This window comes from Cebus imitator, unplaced genomic scaffold, assembly GCF_001604975.1.
Source record: "Cebus imitator isolate Cc_AM_T3 unplaced genomic scaffold, Cebus_imitator-1.0 Scaffold6, whole genome shotgun sequence".
Classification (NCBI taxonomy): domain Eukaryota; kingdom Metazoa; phylum Chordata; class Mammalia; order Primates; family Cebidae; genus Cebus; species Cebus imitator.
The window spans coordinates 9,661,726-9,684,593 of NW_016107321.1; the positions used below are offsets into that span (position 1 = coordinate 9,661,726).

Consider the following 22,868-nt stretch of genomic DNA (forward strand, 5'->3'; position numbering starts at 1 on the left):
GCTGGAATGTAGTGGCACAATCTTGGCTCACTGCAACCTCCACCTCCTGGGTTCAAACAATTCTCCTGCCCAAGCCTCCCGAGTGGTAGCTTGGACTGCAGGCAACTGCCACCATGTCTGGCTAATTTTTCTATTTTTATTAGAAATGGGGTTTCACCATGTTGCCCGGGCTGGTCTTGAATTCCTGACCTCAGGTGATCCGCCCACCTCAGCCTCCCAAAGTGCTGGAATAACAGGCATGAGCCACTACACCTGGCCAATTTCCCCCAATATTTAGAATTCTCCAGACCAGGATGAGAAAGAAACTAAGAACAATGATGACCCCTGGATGAGACACTGTGTGGCTAAGAACAAGGTAAGAGGAATGTATCTACGTATTCAACCAACACTTACATGGCCTTGACTAGGTGCCAGGCAGATTCCAGTGCCTTCAAATATTAGCCTGTTGATCCCACAAAAATCCTAGACCATTTTACAGTTGCAAAAACTAAGCTACCAGGTTAAGTGACTTGCCCAAGGTCACATAGCTAGTGAGTGGGAGAGCCTGGAGCCAAGACCTGAGCCAGGTCATCAGGGGGTGTCCATGCTCTTCACTACTACTGCCTGATGTAGCTTAGGGGGACTTACCTGTCACTGTTTAACCTTCTACACTGCTGGCATTGTTACCATGCACAAGTATTGCCAAGCTGAAAAACTGAAGATATTGTCACAATCCAGTTATCTCTGAACACGAGAGCTAGAAAGAAGATATCATACTTGGTCCTTCCCGATGATCTCAATTCCTTCATAGGCAAGAATGAAGTGAGAAATATAATTCATTTTGAAGCCCCTTACAAAAGAAGGGGAACAAAAATAGAAACACAAACAAGTAGCATTTGGCAGCCAGTACTCATAACTCCCACAGAAAAGTGAGAGCTTTTCTTTTCCTTTTCCTTATGTAATAGGCTATAAAGTTTCCTCTTACCAGCAGCCAACAGTGTCAAAGAACAACTGCCTCATAGAGAGCTGGCTCACTCTACCTGCACAGACCTGCCTGGCATCCCAGACTCTCAAATGTCCATCAAAAGGGGCAGAGCCAAGAGACATTTCACACAGTGTGCTTCAGAGAACTTCTGCCGATTTTTAGCTGAAAGAGGTATTTATACTTAATGTTCAAACAGAAAATCCAAGACTGATTTTTACTCCAAATGCTGGCAAGGTTTATTTAACATCTCTCCTCCTGACCCTCATACTGCTTGGTCTTCTTTGCCAAGGGATGTCGCCTCCCCACCAGCTGTCCCTGTCACAGGCCAGCAGGGCTCTTCCATCTACCACACCCCTAAAGGGGAACGGTGAGGACTACACTTAGTGAAGACGGCTTCCCAACGCTGAGGAGGACTCAGGTTTTATAGAGAACGTACAGGACTTCCTTGATTCACTCTTTCCTCTAAAACATTTGAACATTTATTTTATAAGGGACTTCTGATCACTAAACACAACAATACTTTAAGATCCAAAGCAATAAAGCTAGAGTGGTGGGACAATAGAGTTGACAGGCAGGGATGAGTTTTTTAAGTCACACTCCAGTGGCCATTAAATGACAAGTTCTCTACATTTTATAGAAGGCAGGGGGAAGTAGTAATACAATACTCATTAGCTAGCTGATTAGTTAGTTGGTTTTTCAGATGCATGCAATGATACGATATAAATTCTGAGAATTTATGGTTTTCTACAATCTGGCCCCCAGAGACTTTCCAGCCTTTCTTCCTGTGACCTCTACTTGCAGCCTCTTGTCTTCCAGCTTGCTGTTCTATGTGAAATGTCCTTCCCTCCACTAAGTCCCCACACCACACACCTAGAGGTCCACAGCCTGTCCATCTGCAGTGCTGAGATCAAACATAAACCCTTCCAGAAACTGCCCTTGGATGCTGACACTGAGGGCTCTGTGCCGTGCTTATGGGTGCCTTTGCTCTTGTAAAACAGAAAAATTAGTAGGTTTTGCTCTTTGCTCTACTAAAGCAGAAAAATTACAGGTCCAACACAGACCTGTAATTCTCTTCACTGCATTTTTTTTTTCTTTTGAGCCAGGAATTATTTACAAGTGTTTTCCCATTCAACTATGAGCTTCTTGAGAGTATGAAATAATGTGTAATTCGTCTATACATACCTTCGACATTTGACAAAAGATTATTTGTTAAACACATAAGTGAATAAATAAATGACTGGGAAAAAAAAAGAAAATCAAATATCCAAACAAAACGAAGTTTTATAAGGAAATTAGTATCCAAGGATCTTAATTTTTCCACCACTTATAGCCACATGCTCACTTCCACACTGATGAAAATGAAACCAATCTTCAGCACAGACACAAGAAACTCCTAATTCTGAGACTGAAGTTCTGTGTCCTGGTAAAACCAGTATTTCCCAATCGGATTGTCTTTTGATTAAAAAAAAAAATGTACCACTCATCTTTAGGAACACTAATATGTTTTTACATCTGGAAATCTGGGGTGTCAGCCAGCCAGACTCAGTAATAGCAGTTTTACACACAAACAGAGCATTCTCTCAGCTAAATGCTGTTAGTCATCCTAAACAGGCTATGGAAGCCAAAATGCCCTCACTCTTATAAACAGGAAATAAGTGGGTTTGCCACATCAGAGCTGGCTCTATAATACTTTTCCCTGGTGAGAAGCTGTATCATGGGCACATACATTCCCAAGAGCAATTCATTCCAAAGAGCAAATTTACATCTAAGTGGCTTCTGGTGGCTTGAGACTACACTACTCACAGCAATTTTAAAAAGAATGATTCAAAGGGGGCGTGAGGGCTGAAAAAGAACCTCAGGCTGCAATTACCTTCATCATCTGGTAAGCATGTGTTGGATTTATATCGTCTAAATGGAAGGAGGGACATAGGTCTTTTCTATTTTGTCCCCTACTAAATATACCTCCAGTCCTAACAAGGCAGTGTGAATGCTGTTTATAGCTGGAGAGTTCATTAATGCCGCAAGCTCAGTGTTTACATAAAGACTTTGTTCAGAAACTGCGCCCAATGAGACTTTCTTAAAAGCTGCTGGAATGTTTCAAAAGATGGCAAACACTAGCAAAGGGATTTTCATACATAAATCACAAATACAGCACTAACAGGATCCCAGTATAAACAAGTCTGGTCCGTCCAGTCCCTTCAATGGGCGCCTTGTTGGCTCTAAAATAACACCAGCCTCTTTGGGGAACTCCAGTGGTAACGTTAATTCTCTCTATACAAAGTTTTTACAGATGATATTTCCGCATAAGTCAAATACAGCCTCTGGACATTTCCTCTCCCTACTGTGAATAACTAGAAATTTAAGCCCTTAAAGGCAAAATCAAATGGTCATTCATTTCTTAGGAAACAGAGGAACTTCATACTGAATCCTCGCCAATTCTTCCTATATTCCTGTCTGTTCCGCTTCTCACAGAGCATCACAGGCATAGTGGAGTGAAGCTGGTGAATGCTGGGAGTTCTTGGCTTCCTAATGTAAGTGATTTGCCAGATGGAAGATGGTGTCTTCCAAGCATGGGCTGAGCAACAAATGAGGTGAGCTACGAGTCGACTGCCCGCATTCTGAGCACGTAAGGAAAGACAATGGTAGAGGTTTAGGGTGCACAATTCCTAAGAACACACATGAGCAACAGCTATCATATGCTGAGAACTTGACGCATATTATCTCATTCCATTCTTACAGCCTCAGTATAGAAGAGCTCAGGAAACAGTAAGTCCTACTGCTCCAGTTCAGGCACCTCACTTAGACTAATGACCAAGGGGTAGCAGGGGAGCTCACACCAGCCCCAGGACTGCTCTCCAGAAATGCAGGCTAGAAAGGCTGGCTCTCCAGGGCTGCTTTCCACCTGCGCAGGTTAAAAATGGGGCTTGCAGCCAGTCGCAGTGGCTCATGCCTGTAATCCCAGCATTTTAGGAGGCCAAGACAGGCAAATCACCTGAGATCAGAAATTCGAGACCAGCCTGACCAATGTGGAGAAACCCCGTCTCTACTAAAAATACACAATTATCCGGGCATGGTGGTGCATGCCTGTAATCCCAGCTACTCGGAAGGCTGAGGCAGGAGAATCGCTTGAACCCAGCAGAGAGAGGTTGCAGTGAGCCGAGATGGTGCCATTGCACTCCAGATTGGACAACAAGAGTGAAACTTGGTCTCAAAAAAAAAAAAAAAAAANCAAAAAAAAAAAAAAAAAGAGGGGTCTTGCACTGCTCCAAGCCTCCTGCAGGAGGTGCACCGACAGCAAAACCCTGGCATCTGCATTTTCACTAAGCTCAGCAGGCAAGTCTTGGGCACTAGGAAGTTTGAGACCCATTTTCCTAAACATTATTCACATCAATGAACATCAAATACTGCAAGGATGCTTCTTTTCTAGAAAAGCAGAACCTTGGTAGCAACCCACAAGCAAACCCCTAGCTTCCTGGGGCTTGCTACTGTGACTAACACTTCTTTCAGTCAAAGATACATTAGAAATAGAGAGATACAGACGGACAGATTTTTTTCCCCCACTTGAAACTGATCAAGAGACAAAAGTTAACCAACAAACTTCAAGACATGTCTGAAAGCCCTGAACTCCAGGTAGCTTGCTCCCAGGGACCCCTCCCTACATTTTCAGTGCTCGACAGGGGGCTATAAATATTCCACTTAAGCCCAAACAAGTGCTTAAAGCCTTTCCTTTTCATCTGCCTTCTGATATTCTTATAATTTCTACTGAAAGAAAGAAAGAAGAAAGAGAGAGAGAGAGAGAGAGAGAGAGAGAGAGAGAGAGAGAGAGAGAAAAGAAAGAAAAGAAAGAAAGGCAGGCAGGCAACAGGTCTTCTTTCCCAGAGAGCCAGCCATAGGGTTTTTACAGCAAGGAAAGGATTGGGTTCTCTGGAAAAGTAAACAGAACATTCCTTCTTTTCAAGTACATGGCTGCCTTCTAGCAATGCCAAGGGAACATGAAGTTTAGGGAGAGGCAGCCTCTCAAATGGCCACTGTGAAGAATAATTCAAAGTTGTATTAAACACTGTTTTTCAAAGTCATTTACATTTTTGATTTCTGTAAATCTTAACTTTAGTTTAAAAATGGGATTACTGTTTTCTAATTCATTGCAAAAGCAAATCAAAGTAATTTTTAACAAACCAAGAAGCTGCAAAGGAGAAGGAGGAGGAGGAAGAGAAGCACATTTTCAGAATTCCTACCAAGAAAGACGCTGGGCTGGATGTGCCACAGACAGGAATTTTCCCAAACTCTCAGGTTCCACGGGGTCAGGGGAAAAGCACTATCCTCTGGATGAGAAAAGCGAGGCTCAGCGCCTTCATTCGGGCTCCCCCAAAAGCAGAATCTGAGCCAAGGACTTGGACATAGAAGTTTATTGGGAAGGTAACCCCGAGATGCCCAAGGGAGAGGGGGTGGGGACAGTGAGGCAGGAAGCCCATGGGAGATGTGAAAGCGAGGCTGCTGCGTGCTGCTGGGGCTCACTCCGGGGCCCCTCTGCAGAGCCACGTGGACTGTACTTCAGAACCGTTTCCGCCAGGGAAAAGAGGCTGGGGTAGCATCCACCAAAGCCCAGAGCCCCCTGGGTGTGTCAAAAAAAACCATACAGGCAGCCCCAGGACCTGAACCCAGGTCTGACTCAAAACCTCGATGCCTGTCACCATGCCACTTCTCAGAGTTTCCGCAAACACAGGCTTCTCTTGCCATTGAGATGTTGCATATGAATGAGAGGGCTGATCTTTTTCACTTTCATCTTTCAATTTCTCACCTATCCACCCTTATTTTCTTCTCCCCTCAACCTTCAAAATGGAAGACTTCCTTCTGAGATGTGGGCCCATAGGCATTTAACTTCCTTCACAAGCAACACAACTACCTCAACGAGAAAAACAAAATACCTTTGCAGCGTTCGGGGATGGAGTCTGTTGGGGCTGTTTTTCCAGCACAAACAACATCGCTACGGAACAACCACCTGGAGCTTAGGAGAGGGAAGGGATGGGAAAGCCCAGGGCAGAGGCGGGCAGGGCGCTGCCTAGGAGACTCACACCCCACAGAGCAGTCTTGCTAGGAAACGAGAAAAGGGCTAGGCGAAGAACCTGCAAGGTTCCATCAGGAGGACCTGATGCGAGCAAGCACCGTGCCTGCCTGGCTAAGCTCTCTGTCCACACAGACATAGGTTATAAATGATTAGACAGTCCGAATGGCTAAGATGAGTAAGAGAATAGCTGTTTAACTGATCCAGGACTGACTCTTTTTTTTTTTTAAGGAAACAGAATAAAAAGTGGCTTAACTCACCTGGTTGATCCTTACTGTTTAAAAAAAAATTAAAAGAAAAGAAAAACAGCTGAGCGCAGTGGCTCACACCTGTAATCCCAGCACTTTGGGAGGCTGAGGTGAGTAGATTGCTTCAGGATGGGAGTTCGAGACCAGCCTGGGCAACATGGTGAAACCCCGTCTCTACTAAAAATACAAAAATTAGCCAGGTGTAGTGGTGTGTTCCTGTGGTCCCAGCTACTTGGGAGGCTGACGCAGGGGAATCACTTGAAACTGGGAGGTGGAGGTTGCAGTGAGCCATGATCGTGCCACTGCACTCCAGCCTGGGTGACAGTGAGACTCTGTCTCCAAAAAAAAAGTAAATGTGCCCCTTTCTCTGCTTTCTATAGGAATTCATTCTCTCAAGTGCCAAAGGTATTATAGCCTCAGTGGTAGTTTCTTATTATGATAAAATACATAGAGACATAACACAGGTAGCGAATGTATCCCTCAAGAGTAATGAATCCAACAAATGGACACACGTATGTATTATACGGAATACTCAGACCCATAACAGCAGCCCAGGGTAGCTGAATGATGGCCCTAATATACCCAAGTCATTAATAAGTTCCATCATAATTTTTGTTTTATGACATTCACTTTTATATGCCAATAGTCCATTTAATGGCATTTTAAATTAGAGGAGAGTCCCAAGAGAAGAGGAGAAAGCACGAGATACCTTATTGAATCACAAATCTTACCATCTGATTTTTTAATTCCAAAAATGACCTAATAAACTTCCTTTATAATTAAATCAATCCTAACAACTTCTCTTTGGTGTTTTTCATTCATTTTTGGTAACCACGCAGAGATTCCAATTGGAAATCCATTATCATTGTAATAAAGTATAAAAATTGCTCTGTGCTCTCCCAGGAAAAAGACCCTACACTCAGTCTCCTGTGGAGCTTGACCCAGGCTCTTCAGAGGTCTAAAGCGAAACTACCACTTTTCAGTCCCAGCCAGAGCCCCTAACGTATTTGATTCAGTGCATGAAACACACATGAATGATAAGCTCAGAAATTCAGACCTTCAAATGATTTTCTCATATGGAAGTCTTACCATGAGAAAAATATATTGGCACACAGTTTTTCGCTTTTAGGCCTTGACAAAGCTTTAAAATTCATGACCTACATTAAAAGTTTGCTGTTTACTGGCCAGGTATGATGGCTCATGCCTATAATCCCAGCACTCTGGGAGGCCGAGGTGGGTGTATCACCTGAGGTCAGGAGTTTGAGACCAGTCTGGGCAACCTGGTGAAACCCCATGTCTACTAAAAACACAAAAGTTAGCCAGGCATGGTGGTACATGCCTGTAATCTCAGCTACTCAGGAGGCTGAGGCACGAGAATGGCTTGAGTGGGAGACAGTGGTTGCACTGAGCCTAGATCATGCCACTGCACTCAGCCGGGGTGACAGAGTGAGACTTTGTCTCAAGAAAATATATAAATTAATTTTAAAAAAGACAGTTTGCTGCTTACTAAGAAAGCAGTACTTAACAAAAGATGGAAGGGACTGAACTGCATGGGCCGTTCTCAGAGCCAACAGATTACTGCCTTAGATTCAACCAAATAAGAAAAATCTTTCAACTTTGGCATTTATGCAGGTTTTTATTTGCCTTCCATCACAGAGCAACTATGAGACCAAATATTGTGGGTGATTCTTAAAGAGTCCGTGATTTTTTTTAATGTTATTTTGTGCAAAAATAATTATTTTCTGTTTTCATGAAAGCGCTGTAATTACTAAAATGCATAAAATTTTGATAAAATCTACTCCAGTTGGCATCTGTATTCTTCTAATAAATTAGAAGACATTCTTTGAACAGCTTAAATAATCTGAGTTTGCAAGCAAAATTACAGCCTAAAAATACTGGCTGTTGATACCAGCGGTTAAGAAGGAAGACAGAACAAAGCCTTACCATTGGCTGAATTCTTTTTAAAGTTATCCAAGAATTCCTCCAGCAGTTGGGACTGGTTAGGAGGGGGCAGCAGACTCTTCTGGTCCCTGGAGAACAAGTCACTGTCTGACCAGGATGTACAGAGGGTTGCTTTTGTGTCCGGAGGCCCGGCAATCAGAGTGAGTCCAACACTCTTCTCAGAAAACAGGGCCTCCATCTGCTTAAGGTCAAGATCAGACACAGCTTCCCCATTTAAGGTCATGATCTCATTGCCCTTCCTCAGCCCTGAGAAAAAGGAAGGGGAAACAGAAAAAAAGAGAGGGATTACTGAGAGAAATATTTTAAGATGAAGGAAGGCCGCAAATTCAAACCAGGTACTCTTAGGGACTGTTTTGTTTGTTGCTTTCTTCAAAGAAAGTACCAGCCCCGCACAGTGGCAGGAGCATGTAGCCTCCGCTAATCAGGAGACAGAGATGGGAAGATCACTTGACCCAGGAGTCTGACACCAGCCTAGGGTAATACAATGAGACTTCATCTTTTACATTAGAAAAACAAAAAAGAATTAAAGGGCCAAAATGTATAGTATTTAGGTGCCACTAAGAGCAAAAGCAATGTTAGTTATCTCACAGTTACTGTTAGAATAAATCGTTTGAAAGAGAAGCAACTTGAGAGATTGCGTTTTCTAGTATTCCGATGTTAAATCTGTTCCATCGGTGTCTGCTGTCTGTCTCACACTCTCTTCCTTCTCCCCTCTATCTGTCTTCATACATGTATACACTTTCTCTCTTTTAAACACACACACGAATGCTCTCTCTATATACAGACATATGCATTTTCTGTCTTTTGTCTCTCTCTCTTTCCTTTTTTTATGGAGGCAGGGGTCTCACTATATCTCCCAGGCTGGTCTTGGACTCCCAGGCTCAAGCAATCCTTCTATCCTCCTGCCTCAGCCTCCTGAGCAGCTGGGTTTATGGGAGTGAGCCGCTGCGTTTGGTCGCATTTCCAATTAAACTCTTACGTTTACTTTCTTTAAAGTTCCAGGAGAAACCTTTTCCTGATCAAACTTGAAGAAGAAACATTCACTAGCCAGACCACATTTTCCATAGTTTCAAATGAAGAGGGAACAGAGGCACAGGGTGCCACACGAACCTTCCCCATATGCCAGGCCATCAGGGAGGACGTCGCTTACGAATATCCGGCTGAGATGCTGATGCTCGTCCACCTGCGCCATAACTGCAAACCCTGGGAGTGAAAGGAAAAGGAAAAAACAAGTCTCAACCCCCCATGCTCCATTTCCCCAACCACATCAGCAGTATTTCTTTGAACACCTTTTCTGGTAAGAACAGTACGTTCAGAAAGTCTAAATTACAACTATTTTGAAAGGACAAAAATATCTGGCAGGGGCAGAACAAGAAAAATGGCAGACCAGAGGCTTAAGAAATATAAGGACATAACTTTAATTTAAAAGGTGAGACCATGAACCCATGTGTTTAACAGCATTATTCACAATAGTCAAGAGACAGAAATAACCCAACTGTCTGTCGATGGACAGATGGATAAGCGAGGTGTGATCTATGCGTACGGGGGAATGTCAACCAGTCTTAAAAAGGAAAAACATCCTGATCTATGCTACAATTTGGGTGAACTTTGAGGAGAATATGCTAAGTCAAATAGCCCAGTCACAAATAGCCAACACAGTATGATAGTATTTATATGAGTAGCTAGGGCAGTCAAATTCAGAGAGGTAGAAAGTATTAACAGAATGGTGGTGCCCAGGGCCGGGGGAAGGACAGTATGAGGAGCTAGTGTTTAACGGGTAAGGAGTTCAGTTTTACAAGGTGAAAAGATTTCTAGCAATAGATGGTGGGGATGGTAGCACAACACTGTGAATGTACTTAATGCCACAAAACTGTATATTTAAAAGTGGTTAAGGCAATAAACTTTATGTTATGTGTCTATTACCACAATTAAAAATTTAAAGGCTGGGCACGGTGGCTCACGCCTGTAGTCCCAACACTTATGGCAGGCCGAGGTGGGTGGATCACGAGGTCAGAGCTCAAGACCAGCCTGACCAACATGGTGGAACCCCTCTCTACTAAAAATATAAAAATTAGCTGGGTGTGGTGGTGGGAGCCTCTAATTCCAGCTACTCAGGAGGCTGAGGCAGGAGAATCGCTTGAACCCAGGAGGCGGAGGTTGTAGTGGGCTGAGATTGCACTATTGTACTCCAGCCTAGGCAACATAGCAACACTCTGTCAAAAAAAAAAAAAAAAATTAGGAACAAATTTAACAGCAAAAAAATACTTTTACTGAAATATATGAAATTCAGTTCAATACAACAAATAAGTATTGAGAAAAGCTATGTTTGGGGTCAAGCATTTTAAGAAGGTACAAGAATGCCTGGATGAATACAGTGCTTGCCCTAAATATATAAGACCACATGCAAATCTAGGGGGACCTTCCCTCTTCTGAATGCACCATTCCTAAACTCAGTGTCCTCCTCTGTGATGCCACAGTGAGGAACACACGTTTCCATGCCTTGGTCCCCTAATACAGAGAGTCCCTTGAGGACAGCAGGAACGTCCTGTTCCCCAGGTCTCCTCCATGCCCCCAGCAGAGCCTGGCAGATTATGGTCTCACCAGAGAGTATCTTTGCAAGGGTCTTCATTCAGTCATTCAAATACAAAGATGAACACAAATGGCAATCACAAAAAGCACAGTGAAGGCCAAAAGGAAGAGAAAAAAGGTCAAGAGGGCCTCAAAGGAAAAACCAGCATAACATGGGGGCCAGGCACGGTGGCTCACGCCTGTAATCCTAGCACTCTGGGAGGCCGACGTGGGTAGATCACTTGAGTCCGGGAGTTCAAGAGCAGCCTGGCCAACATGGTGAAACCCTGTCTCTATTAAAAACACAAAAATTAGCCAGGCATAGTGGCAGGCACCTATAATCCCAGCTACTTGAGAGGCTGAGGCAGGGAGAATTGCTTAAACCCAGGAGGCAGAGGTTGCAGTGAGCCGAGATTGCACCACTGCACTCCAGCCTGGGCAACAGAGCAGGACTCTGCCTTAAAAACAATAAAAATAAAAATAAACATGGGGGTCAGAAAAGATTATACAAATTTTTTTAAAACGAAGGCAGCCTAAAAAGAACATTTTAACATATTATAAACTTATTTATTATTAGTTTGAATCGCTTCAAGGAAAATAATCATGTTGTATAAATATATTTAACAAGGTATAAAATAGTGTTTCTATGGAGGTATTTACCAATCATTACCTAATCATTGAGTGTTTCTAGGGAGGTATTTATCAATCATTATCTAATCAAAGAGAAATGTAGGAAATTATGCTGTGAAGTGACCTCAGATGCACAGACCCGTAACTGTTAAATTCAGGGAAGAAAGAAACAAGTAAAGCTTAAGCAATCAGAGATGGCTTCTTCAAGAAAGTCAGACCTTGAGTTAGTTCTTGAAGGACAGTAGGATTCATGTCATCAGAGAGGAGGGATGGGGGAAGAAAGAAGGGGAGCATTACAGGTGGAACGAGCAAACTAAGAGCAAAGACACTAGAGATGAAAGCAAATATGAATCAGGAGTTGATCTTAGAGCAGCATCAGTACACAGGACATTCGATGTGTTATATCTATACTTTCAAATTCCCATCAATTTTATATTCATTCCATTTCATTACTTGGCATTTCCCTGTAATACTGATACCTATCTGTGTAGCCTGCTGATATCAATAAATAGAAATGAAGGCAGAGAAAGGAAGTTCACAAACTATTATCATATATGCAGAAAATGCAAATGTATAGGGAAAAAAATTAAGTTCAAAGATACTGGGGCAAGCTAGACAAGGACGAACAACACAACTCCCAGGCAAGGGCACTCCTAACACTTACCAAAGTCAGACACACTCCCAGTCTTCGTGAGCTGCACATCATAAACATTCAGTGGAAAGACTTCTATTTCATCATAAACCTACAGAAAGCGAGAACAAAATCAGAGGATTTTGTGTTATGATACCTTGAAAAGTTACTTTGACACTAGTTTTCATAATAAAACAAAAAAGCTATTAAGACACTCTTTCTATAGAGACTGTTTCCAAACTAGATACCAAATTAAATAGAATTTTCCCCCAAAATGACATTTTTCAAAATCAAAAGGCCATTTATATGGTTTGATTTCCTTTCCGAAAGCTAACACACACTTACCTGTTCTTGCATATATTCATAGGGTGCAGGGGTGCAGTACTCAACACTGTCATCCACTAATTTTCGAAGTTGTAGGCAGTAATGGCTGGGTTCCAACTGCCTCATCTATAAAGAAAAAGTTACTCAGATTTTAAATGCTCTTTCTAAATCCATCATTAGTTAGCAGGCTTATTAAAAATCAAAGCAGAAAACTCTAAAAGAAAACTGCATATAGTTTGTTGAATTTAAACCTATATAAGAGCTCAAATTTAAATACTCATATGCAGGCCGGGCGTGGTGGCTCATGCCTGTAATCCCAGCACTTTGGGAAGCCAAGGCAGGTGGATCACTTGAGGTCAGGAGTTTGAGACCAGGCTAGCCAATACAGCAAAGCGTCGACTATAGTAAAAATACAAAAATTAGCCGGGCGTGGTGGCACACACCTGTAATCCCAGCTACTCGGGAGGCTGAGGTAGGAGAATCACTTGAACATAGGAGGCAGAGGTTACAGTGAGCCGAGATCGCACCACTGCACTCCACCCTGGGCAACAGAGCAAGACTCCGTCTCAAATAAATAAATAGATAAATTACTTGTATGCAGAAAAGTAAAGGGGGACTATTTTTCAGAAGGTTTTCTCTGAATGGCATTGCTTATCGTTAAAGGCAAGAGATGCATTTTTAAGAGATGACAGTAGAACATATCTGATAGCAGAATCAATCTTACCAGCTCAACAAATGTCATCTCTTTAGTTAGGTTGAGCCTGACCTTGTTTCTCATTACCAAAGTATAGAAATTTGTAAAATGTAAACAAATCTATAGACTTCAGAATTAAGAATGTCCTACTCCAAAAACTTTTCAAAGAAACAAAATGTATAAAGACACATCTTTTCTCTTTCTTTCGCTCTTACGCACATTTTCAACAGTGAGAAATTTATCTCAGGCCTATGCTCTAACTGGGTAAAACTGAGCACTACTTCTGATCCCCTCTATCACCTAGAAAATTACCCCTTAATAGATGATATCATTGGTATAGAATTGTTGGTTTTCTGAATAAAAATGTTATATATGGGAGCAAAAGGAAATTAAGTTCATAAGGATGTAAACTACATGTAAATGTCCAGTATCCTAATGTTTCAAGTCAAACTGAAAAAAGGGAACTAAGATTAAACATTTTTCACATTTATTAAATGCACATGATTAAGCATTACCAAACTATATGCCTTTTTCACCATTTCAACATATTTGATTGTATTTTCTCTGGAAACTCAAACTATTCAAGCTCTACTACACCACCTGGTGGTCTAAAAGCTTCTGATCTGATGTTGCTGAGTATCTTCTCTCCCAGACGACTCTCTTTAAGACTTAACATAAACTTCCTTTTCAAATCCGTAATGAAACTGAGTTTGAAAAATGAATAAAACATCATCTTATATTAATCTCCATGAAGCAACTGTGAATTATATCAAGTTTCGCCTTTAATCTAGAGGTATCTGGTAAAACTATTTAGGATTAAATTAAACTACCTCAAAGTCTATGCCACCTTCTTATAAAACACCATCTCTAAGTAACTTAAATAGCAACGGATTTCACAATTATTCTAGGTATCAAAGTATACACAGTTCGGATTATCTCAGGTTCTTCATGGAGGTGTGACCTAATAACTCATTCTTCTAAAGAGATCACCCAACAGAATACGTTAATAAATATGCTTCAGGGAGGCTGAAGTGGGTGGACCACGAGGTCAGGAGATCAAGACCATCCTGGCCATGGTAAAATCCCGTCTCTACTAAAATACAAAAAATTAGCCAAGTGTGGTGGTGTGCGCCTTTAGTCCCAGTACTCAGGCGGCTGAGGCAGGGGAATTGCTTGAACCTGAGAGATGGAGGTTGCAGTGAGCCAAGATCGCGCCACTGCACCCCAGCCTGACGACAGAGCAAGACTCCATCTCAAAAATTAAATAAATAAATAAATAAATAAATTTGCTAATATGTTCCCTGGCGTGGAAAATGGGCACTTGACCACCACATGAATTTAGAAGGCATAAGATTGCAACATTAATGATTATTTCTATTCAGAAGTATATTTCTGCAGAAAAATCCATTACCTTGCATGCCAGAGTCAAAATATCTTCTACTCTGTGCTCTGGCTTGATCCCTACAGTAACTCCGTGATTATCCTGAAAGTGAACATAGGTCTGGAGTTCCCATGCGTTGTCTCGGGGAACACCGTCTCCTGTTGAACCACATATATGCAGAAGTTCATCCACCTGTTTGTAGACGCCAAAAGAAAATGCAGACAAATTTGATTAACAAATGAAGGAAACCACCGGAAAAAAAATGTCATGTTCCTTTATGGAGTATTTAGGGTAAACGCTCACACTCTTCACATCACTGGCTTCTCACAACCCTCCGAGGCCAACAGTGTTTCCTCATTTTCTGCAGATGAAATGACAGCCAAGGGAAGTGGAGTGAAAGTCAGTGACTCTCTGTCCTGTGTTCTTTCCACTGGGTCAACTGGCTGCTTATGCCAAGTTAGAACACCATAATCTGGCCAGGAACGGTGGCTCATGCCTGCAATCCCAGCACTTTGGGAGACTGTGGCAGGCAGATTACCTGAGGTCAGGAGTTTGAGATCAGCCTGGCCAACATGGTGAAACCCCATCTCTACTAAAAATACAAACATTAGCTGGGCATGGTGACGTGCCCCTGCAGTCCCAGTTACTCGGGAGGCTTAGGCAGGAGAACTGCTTGAACCCGGGAGGTGGAGGTTGCAGTGAGCCAAGATCACACTACTATACCCCAGCCTGGGCAACAAAGTAAGAGTGTGTCTCAAAACAAACGAACAAACCACCACGATTCATGGAAGGGCTGCTGAGTATCCATACTTACTGCTTCGGAATCATGGCTGAGAAGGGCCACTGTGAAACGTGCATGTAAGCCATAACCCCTCTCTGACCTCCCACTGAATTCCAGACACATCTTGTACGCAGCCACTGACACCTGCCTGCCATGCTGACCTTGAACTGTACTTAATCTAAGCACGAGCCTTCTCTCCTAAGCCTACCTGGTTTTTTGTCTTTGTTTCTTCTTTTTAATTTTAGTCTGACTCATCACTGACAGAAATCTAATTGTTCCTTAAAATTAACCCGTAGTCCTGGAAAACCTTGTCTCTATCCTTCAGCTATCTCACACATAGACACTGCTGGAAAACCATCTTAAAACCTGCCCTCTTCAGGTAGCCTTTCCCAAAAACATTTAGTTTACCAAACTATATCGTCACAACAATTTGCTGACTTCATGCTCATCTGGCCTTTTGTAATTCATGACAAAAATTGCATACATTTCTTAAGCAATGCACATATGTTTCTCTCTGGCTAGGTTCTTACATTCACATAGTAACAAAGAAAAGATTTAGGGCTTTGAAATCAAAAGCCACAGATTCTACCAGCAAAGTGTGGCCTAGGACAAAATATTTACCTTACTACGACTCAGCTCCTATTTTTTAAAAGAGGACATCATTAATGTAATATTGAAAATTTGTTATTTAAGTTTTGTGAGCAAAAGAGGTCATTTACGTGAAACACCTTACATACCAGAAAATGTCACCTATAGATTCAATACTATCACATTATTATATATCATTCATCATACTTTAAAGTTATCATTAATGAGTGATTTTACTTTGAATCCCATGCATTTTTAAATACAAAGGAAAAGATCCTCCTACGTAGGATTTAAAAACCAGAAGAGACATCATAAAGAAATTTCAAAGAACAAAGCAAGGGAAAAACCCGTCTCTCTGTGTCATCTTTCTGAAAACATGGTGCTCAACTTTGAAGTGACATTTCTGGATCTGTCATGGATCTGTTGCTTTCAGCACATTTTTCTGGAAGAACGATCACAGCCAGAACGAACATCCCCACACGTGCCAACGCCAAAGGAAAAGACAGGCGCAGATGCATGGAGCCAGGGACGCCAGGAACCAGCCTGGACACTCTCTCCTAAAGGGTCTTGTCTTTCAAAGGCACGTGTTTTTTCACCAGTTGATTCTCTCAGGTACTTCTTTTCATCTGGGCAGTGATTCAACCACGTGCTTAGCCTTAAAGGTGCAGGCCCCACCTCTCAAATCAGGCTTGTTGAGAAGCAAACTAAAACCCAGCAGAGGTCACTGTGGAGTAAGAAATTTCACAAAGAACAGGCAGGGAGGAACTCACAGGCTCCCAGTAAGGGTGGCAGAGCAATTTACTGCTGCACTTTTGGAGATCAGGAAAAACGTAATTATCGATAAACAGGTGGGGGAGGGACATGAGCAGTACAAATTCACACTCTGCCTTCACACCCTTTTGTTTCCACTGTTACAATCAGAGAAAGACTGTATCACTGGCCAGGTGCAATGGCCCACGCCTGTAATCACAGCAGTTTGGGAGGCTGAGGCGGGTGGATCACCTGAGGTCCGGAGTTCAAGACCAGCCTGGCCAACATGGTAAAACCCCATTTCTACTAAAATTAGCAGGGGCATGGTGGCACTCACCTATAGTCCCAGCTACTTGGGAGGCTGAGGCAGGAGAATTGCTTGAACCTGGGAGGCGGAGGTTGCAGTGAGTTAAGATCCTGCCATTGCACTCTAGCGTGGGTGACAGAGGGAGACTCTGTCTCCAAAAAAAGAAAGACTGCATCTCATGGGGCCAAATGAAACAAGCTCTTGATGTGCTATCAGTTCACTCACCACTCATAACCAGCCCTCTCAGGGAGACAATGTCATGATTCCTGTTGAACACGCAAGAAAAATATGGCTCAGAAAATTCTAGAAACTTGCCCAAGTTTACACAATTAGTGCCTATGGTACTTCAGGGATTTGAAGCGTGGAAGTCTGGCTTGAGCTGGTTTACACTACCAGTCTACTACACAGAATGCCCGCCCGGCAGTTAACTCCCTTTATAATGGGTGCTGCCTAAATTTCCTGATTACTTTCCATTATTCTACGCTACACACCATGTTCACATTGAACAGAATGGTGCAGATAACATTCCCCAAAAGGGGGTGGTGCGTTCCTGCTCCTCACTGATGCTGCTTTCCATCTCCTCTCTCTCTGCTGTACCATCCTTACAGCATCAGTGCTGAAACCATATATACCCTCCAGCCTGGTTTAAAATGCCCCTGTCCTGGGAAGTCTCTCCTGTCTCTGCCCTCAAGTTCTCTCACTAAGATGAGTTTACTCTCCTATGTCCATGGTACAGCATTTGGCAAAGCCCAGCTCACACAGGGGTCATAAGATGAAAAGATGAATGCCAGCAGAGCCTTTGTCTTCTGCTTCCTCGGTCTCCCAGCCATTAACACAGTGCGTCCTGCATCCAGGACACACTTAACACCTGAGTGCTGAGCTGAATACAACTCGAAATTCACAGTCATATACAGGCATGAAAGGTAAACGCTGTCCGGTTTCAGTATCTTACTCAATGCTGTTGACATAGCGTCAAGTTCTTAATGCTCTCTGAAAGCTTCAAGAAGAGAAATTAAGAGGTTATTGAAGGAGAACAAGTTCTTGACAAGATAAAAGTGTACAGATAGATGGAAGGATGGAAGGACGAAAGAAATAATCCTATTAAAATCCATTAAACAAGGTGGTGTGCTACAATTGCTCCAAACAACGGTTTTCTGAGTCCACACTGTTGCCCTAAGATCTGGTGACCCATAGAAAAGTAGATGCCTATCAAAGCCAAGGCCATCAAAGAGTAAGACCCTCTCAAGAGACCCCTCAATGAAAAGCTCAATGTAAATTTTGGTGTGTGTTAGATATACACACTCTCTCACACACATACCTCACAAATGTATACAGTTCAAGAAAAGTAAAACCTGGTTATTCAAAGGAAGCACCAGGAATTTAAAATTAAGGCCAGATGTGGTGGCTCATGCCTGTAATCCTAACACTTTGGGAGGCTGACGTAGGCGGATTACCTGAAGTCGGGAGTTTGAGACCAGCCTTACTAACATGAAGAAGCCCCGTCTCCACTAAAAATACAAAATTAACTGGGTGTGGTGGTGCATGCCTGTAAACCCAGCTAGTCGGGAGGCTGAGGCAGAAGAACTGCTTGAGCCCAGAGGCGGAGGTTGCAGTAAGCCGAGATCACGCCATTTCACTCCAGACTGGGCAAGAAGAGCAAAACTCTGTCTCAAAGAAAAAAGAAAAGAATTTAAAATTCATTCATTAGAACTAGAAAAAGAAAAAGCTACTTGGTGCTCACAGATGTCTTAGGTTGTTATAAGCTTTGCCCATCTGGAAGGAAAGTTGGATTAATTCTCTGAAGGAGGGTCAGTGCTATCCAGGTTGAAAATACACATGCCTTAGTTTCACGAAGCCAGATAAAATACTCTCCAACATTCTTTTCATAAAAGAAACCGAGAATCCTGAAAATAAGCATTAAAAATGGAGCCATCTGTAAAACCCTTCTTCCAGGTGACCCGTTTCAAAGATGCTACTATGTTAAATGAATCTTTTTAACACCCAGAAGTCCCCGGCTGGCTACTTCTGTCACGACCGTTCCACACCTCCCCTGCCTCCCACTCTACTTCCTTCCCTCAAAGAAAAAACACTTATATTTCCAACTAGCCTCTTCAAGTCTTCCTGGTCCTGAGAATACAAATGAAGACAGAAAAAATACAGTAATAGAAAGCCAATCCGGGTCAAATCTGTCTTACTGGGGGCTATCTAGCGCCTCTGCACTTCTGTTCCTTCACCTTCAAAAGGGCTAAAAGCACCAGCCTCGTGGGGTGGCTAGAAGACTAATGGGGAGGAATCGCATTTGATAGACATAAATTGTAAAGCTTTTTCTGAAGTTGAGCCTGGATCGTGGCATTATACTGAACTGAGCTTAACTATTGTATTTCAGTAATGGCCACTGTAAAGAAACTGCCTGAGAATCAGCCCTTGTTCCAAAGCCCTGGCGCACGGTAGTGGCCGATCAGTTTGTGGTCAGCTCCAACCGGCCATCATGACACGGGGACATCACTGAACTGCAGCCACAGCCACTCAGACTGACTAGTTCATGTCTGCAAATCACTTTAGCTCTCCTTGTAGGCCATTCCACAGAAGTACTTATTGTTATGGCATCAATGGTCCTGAAACCACATGTCAAATTACTTATGCTCAGTATGCAGCAAGGAGAAAAAATTGAAACTCCGTGTGTTCTCACAGCAGATGCTTTTGGATCAAATGGCTCATAATTACTACTTGGATCACAGAAGGGAAGTGAGTAGCAAAATCACAATCTGGCTGTCACAAATGTGCCCACACCACCACACTGGCTGATAAAAGGAAAGTCTATTTGCAAGGGAGATGAGGAGGAAACACAAAGGGCGTTGCACGCTCCCAGCTTTCTTAACAACAGTAAAATGTCACAGAAGAGAAAGTGTGTATTTCCTTCTTGGACTGATGCCCAAACATCAGTTGATATGAAAGGAAAACAAAGATGTATCTAGCTAGTTGCCGTACGCGTGTATGTATACGTATATATGCTATGCAGGGCTGCGTATTAATACTCTACCTAAACAGACTGCCATAGTGTGGTAAAGAGTAAGCCGTTTCATTCATATTTTCCATTTAAGAAACCAATATTAGGGGTTTTGTTTTGGTTTCAGGGTTTTTTGTTTGTTTTAAATTTGGAGCTCATGACTAACGTGACAATACTGCATTCACTCACTGCTGCAGAAAACGGGGACACCCCAAGCCAGTTTTCCAGGAGAAGGGGCCAAGGCCCAGGGGCTGCCATAGTTTCTACAAATGAAGCTTCCGGGGCAGCCGCCATCTGAGCCTTAGTGGGGAATTTGTTGTCACAATCTCCATGACAAATACCTCCCTTCAAAGGCCGTATAAGACTCACTATTACTCATCCAGATGTTCGTTATGAAAAGTTTCATTTTTGGCTAGCCAAAGTGTCCCCTAAAAAATGCTCAAGTAAGACTGGCTTTATTCCAGCCTTAACAGACTCTGAATTAGGGTGACTCACTGTTGGACTGTTACATGATGCATCAATTAGAATGGAATATTTTAAAATGCACACGGCCCCTCCCTCACAACGGCCTTTCTGTGTTACAGAAATGGGCGTAATATACTTACTGTATAAAAATAGAAGGTTTGTGCAGGTTACAAGTATTCTCCAAGAATCATTTGCAGATGAAAAGTAGCAAGATGAAACATTAATTATTTAGCCAGCTTAGGCAGAATTTTAAGCCCCAAAGACATAAAACAAAACAAAACAAATTATACCCTTACTTCTACCTGCCGTTCAATCTGAATCTAGTTATCTGAGTACTACAGCACAGAAATGATAGAGGCTGCATTAAAATAGTCCTATAAATGAAAGGAATTTCATCAGTATCCCTACGTCACAAGTAATGCTTAGCTAAAATAAATCCGAGTAACTGTTTATATACACATGCCTAAAAAAAACAAATGCAGTAATAATAGTAATAGTAGTTTCTTCTCACTCCTTGGAGCATTGAAGGGACTTGTTTATTTGAGTGCACTAAACTAAATTCTCACTGTAAGTGGCTACATTAGCAAAATTTATTTTCAAAGTGCAACATAAATTCTGTTAACAGAAAGTGTTCTGATGCTATAGTTTCATAACTTTCTTTTTTGGGAGATGGGGTCTTGCTCTGTCACTCAGGTCAGAGTGTAGTGGTGCGATCTCGGCTCACTGCAACCTCTGCCTCCCAGGCTCAAGCAATCCTCCCTCCTCAGCCTCCCAGGAACAAGCCACTAGACTCAGCTAATTTTTTGTATTTTTGGTAAAGACAGGGTTTCACCATGTTGCCCAGGCTGGTCTCAAACGATCCACCTGCCTCGGATTCCCAAAGTGCTGGGATTACAGGTATGAGCCAACATGCCAGGCCTCTTAACTTTCAAAGTAAGAATTTTACATTGTTGGCCAGGCGCGGTGGCTCACGCCTGTAATCCCAGCACTTTGGGAGGCCAAGATGGGCGATCATGAGGTCAGGAGTTCCAGACCAGCCTGGCCAACATAGTGAAACCCCATCTCTACTAAAAATACAAAAATTAGCCAGGTGGGGTGGCATGTGCTTGTAATCCCAGCTACTCGGGAGGCTGAAGCAGGAGACTCGCTTGAACCTGGGAGGCGGAGGTTACAGTGAGCCGAGGTCACGCCATTGCATTCCAGCCTGGATGATAGAGTAAGACTCTATCTCAAAAAAAAAAAAAAAAAAAAAAAAAAAAAAATTTACATTGTTACATAATGCTGGAAGAGATATGACCCTAAAATTATGGGCTTTTAGTACAAATCAGTTATTCTCACCCATCAAATGACTACATCTAATAGAAATAATCATTAAACTTATTAAGCAAGTATCATATCCTTAGCAGTGTGCTACAGATTGAGAATATACAGATAATCATATACAAACTATATAGATGACAAGCTTCCCTGGGAGCCGTGTCATATGCACTTGACAGATGGCTAAAGTAAGAGATGGTGAGTACAGAGTAAGAATGAGGCAAATAATGGCGACATAAAAGCAAGAAAAATCAAGTTAAATTTCTGGGAAGGCTGTGCCATTTATCTGCATTTTGAAACAGGTTGGGCATGTCTAGAAAAAAATAAAGGGATGGGGAAGGGAAATTATTTATTATGAAAAGTCTGCCATTTTGATGGTGTGACAAATAAAAAGGAAGGTTTGGATTTGGTTTCCTTTTCCGTCCATGGTTGCTTAAATCCAGCAAAAGTAGAGCAAAAAGCAGGTGCAACTCCAGAGACAAGGCAGCCTGTAAAAGGCACTCACGACATCACACAGCCTGCACTCCACTGACCCCTGAGCACTGGGGAAGGAGAGGGAAGGGGACGGGATTTTGAGTGCAGGATTTTCTAATCCATTCTGAGCCCATCCTTCAGGAAGCAGGACACCCCAGGCAGAGCTGCCACCTGCAAGCAGTTTCAACAGTAACAGCAGCACCCTGAGCAGCTCGGGATGACCACAGATGGAGGAGAATACGTGTCTATGTTGTGTATTTTAGGATCACCAAAACGTTTCTCACTCACTTCTCCCAAGACTTATAGCATCCAACACTCCAGCAATCCTCAGTTTTTTACAAAATGAATTCCCAATTCACTGATTTATCCCCGCTGATTTATTAAAGAAGACTGCCTACTTCTGCAAAGGTATATTAAGTTTGTCCAACGCTATTATAATCAGTTTTTCACTATCAACAAATAGAGTTTTTTTTGGAGGGGCGAAACTGCAGGTAAAATTATTTGGTGGAGGAGAAATTAGAGAAAAGACCAATGACATGAAACACAGCTTCATGGGGATGGTGTGGGTTTGAAGAGGCAGAGGCACATCCGGGGTTTCACACTCCAGGATTTCATTCAGCCATCATTCTGAGGATTTGTTTGGTCAGAAGCAATTCAGGGGATGAGGAGACGCTACTCAACTCCACTTGATGGCACCTGGAGAGACACCACAGAG

The 22,868-nt window shown here is 42.5% G+C and overlaps 1 protein-coding gene across 8 annotated transcripts in view; it reads right to left on the reverse strand.

Annotated features, from left to right (window-relative positions):
- Positions 1 to 22,868, reverse strand: part of TIAM2 (TIAM Rac1 associated GEF 2) — a 242,791-nt gene that overhangs the window by 68,075 nt on the left and 151,848 nt on the right. For all 8 annotated transcript variants that reach the window (XM_017538771.2, XM_037742012.1, XM_037742015.1 and 5 more), the window contains 5 exons: positions 14,495 to 14,656; positions 12,411 to 12,515; positions 12,099 to 12,177; positions 9,347 to 9,439; positions 8,219 to 8,482 (listed from right to left, as the gene is read on the reverse strand). In XM_017538771.2, the coding sequence (XP_017394260.1) occupies positions 8,219 to 8,482; positions 9,347 to 9,439; positions 12,099 to 12,177; positions 12,411 to 12,515; positions 14,495 to 14,656 (703 nt within the window). The remainder of the gene's footprint in view (positions 1 to 8,218; positions 8,483 to 9,346; positions 9,440 to 12,098; positions 12,178 to 12,410; positions 12,516 to 14,494; positions 14,657 to 22,868) is intronic.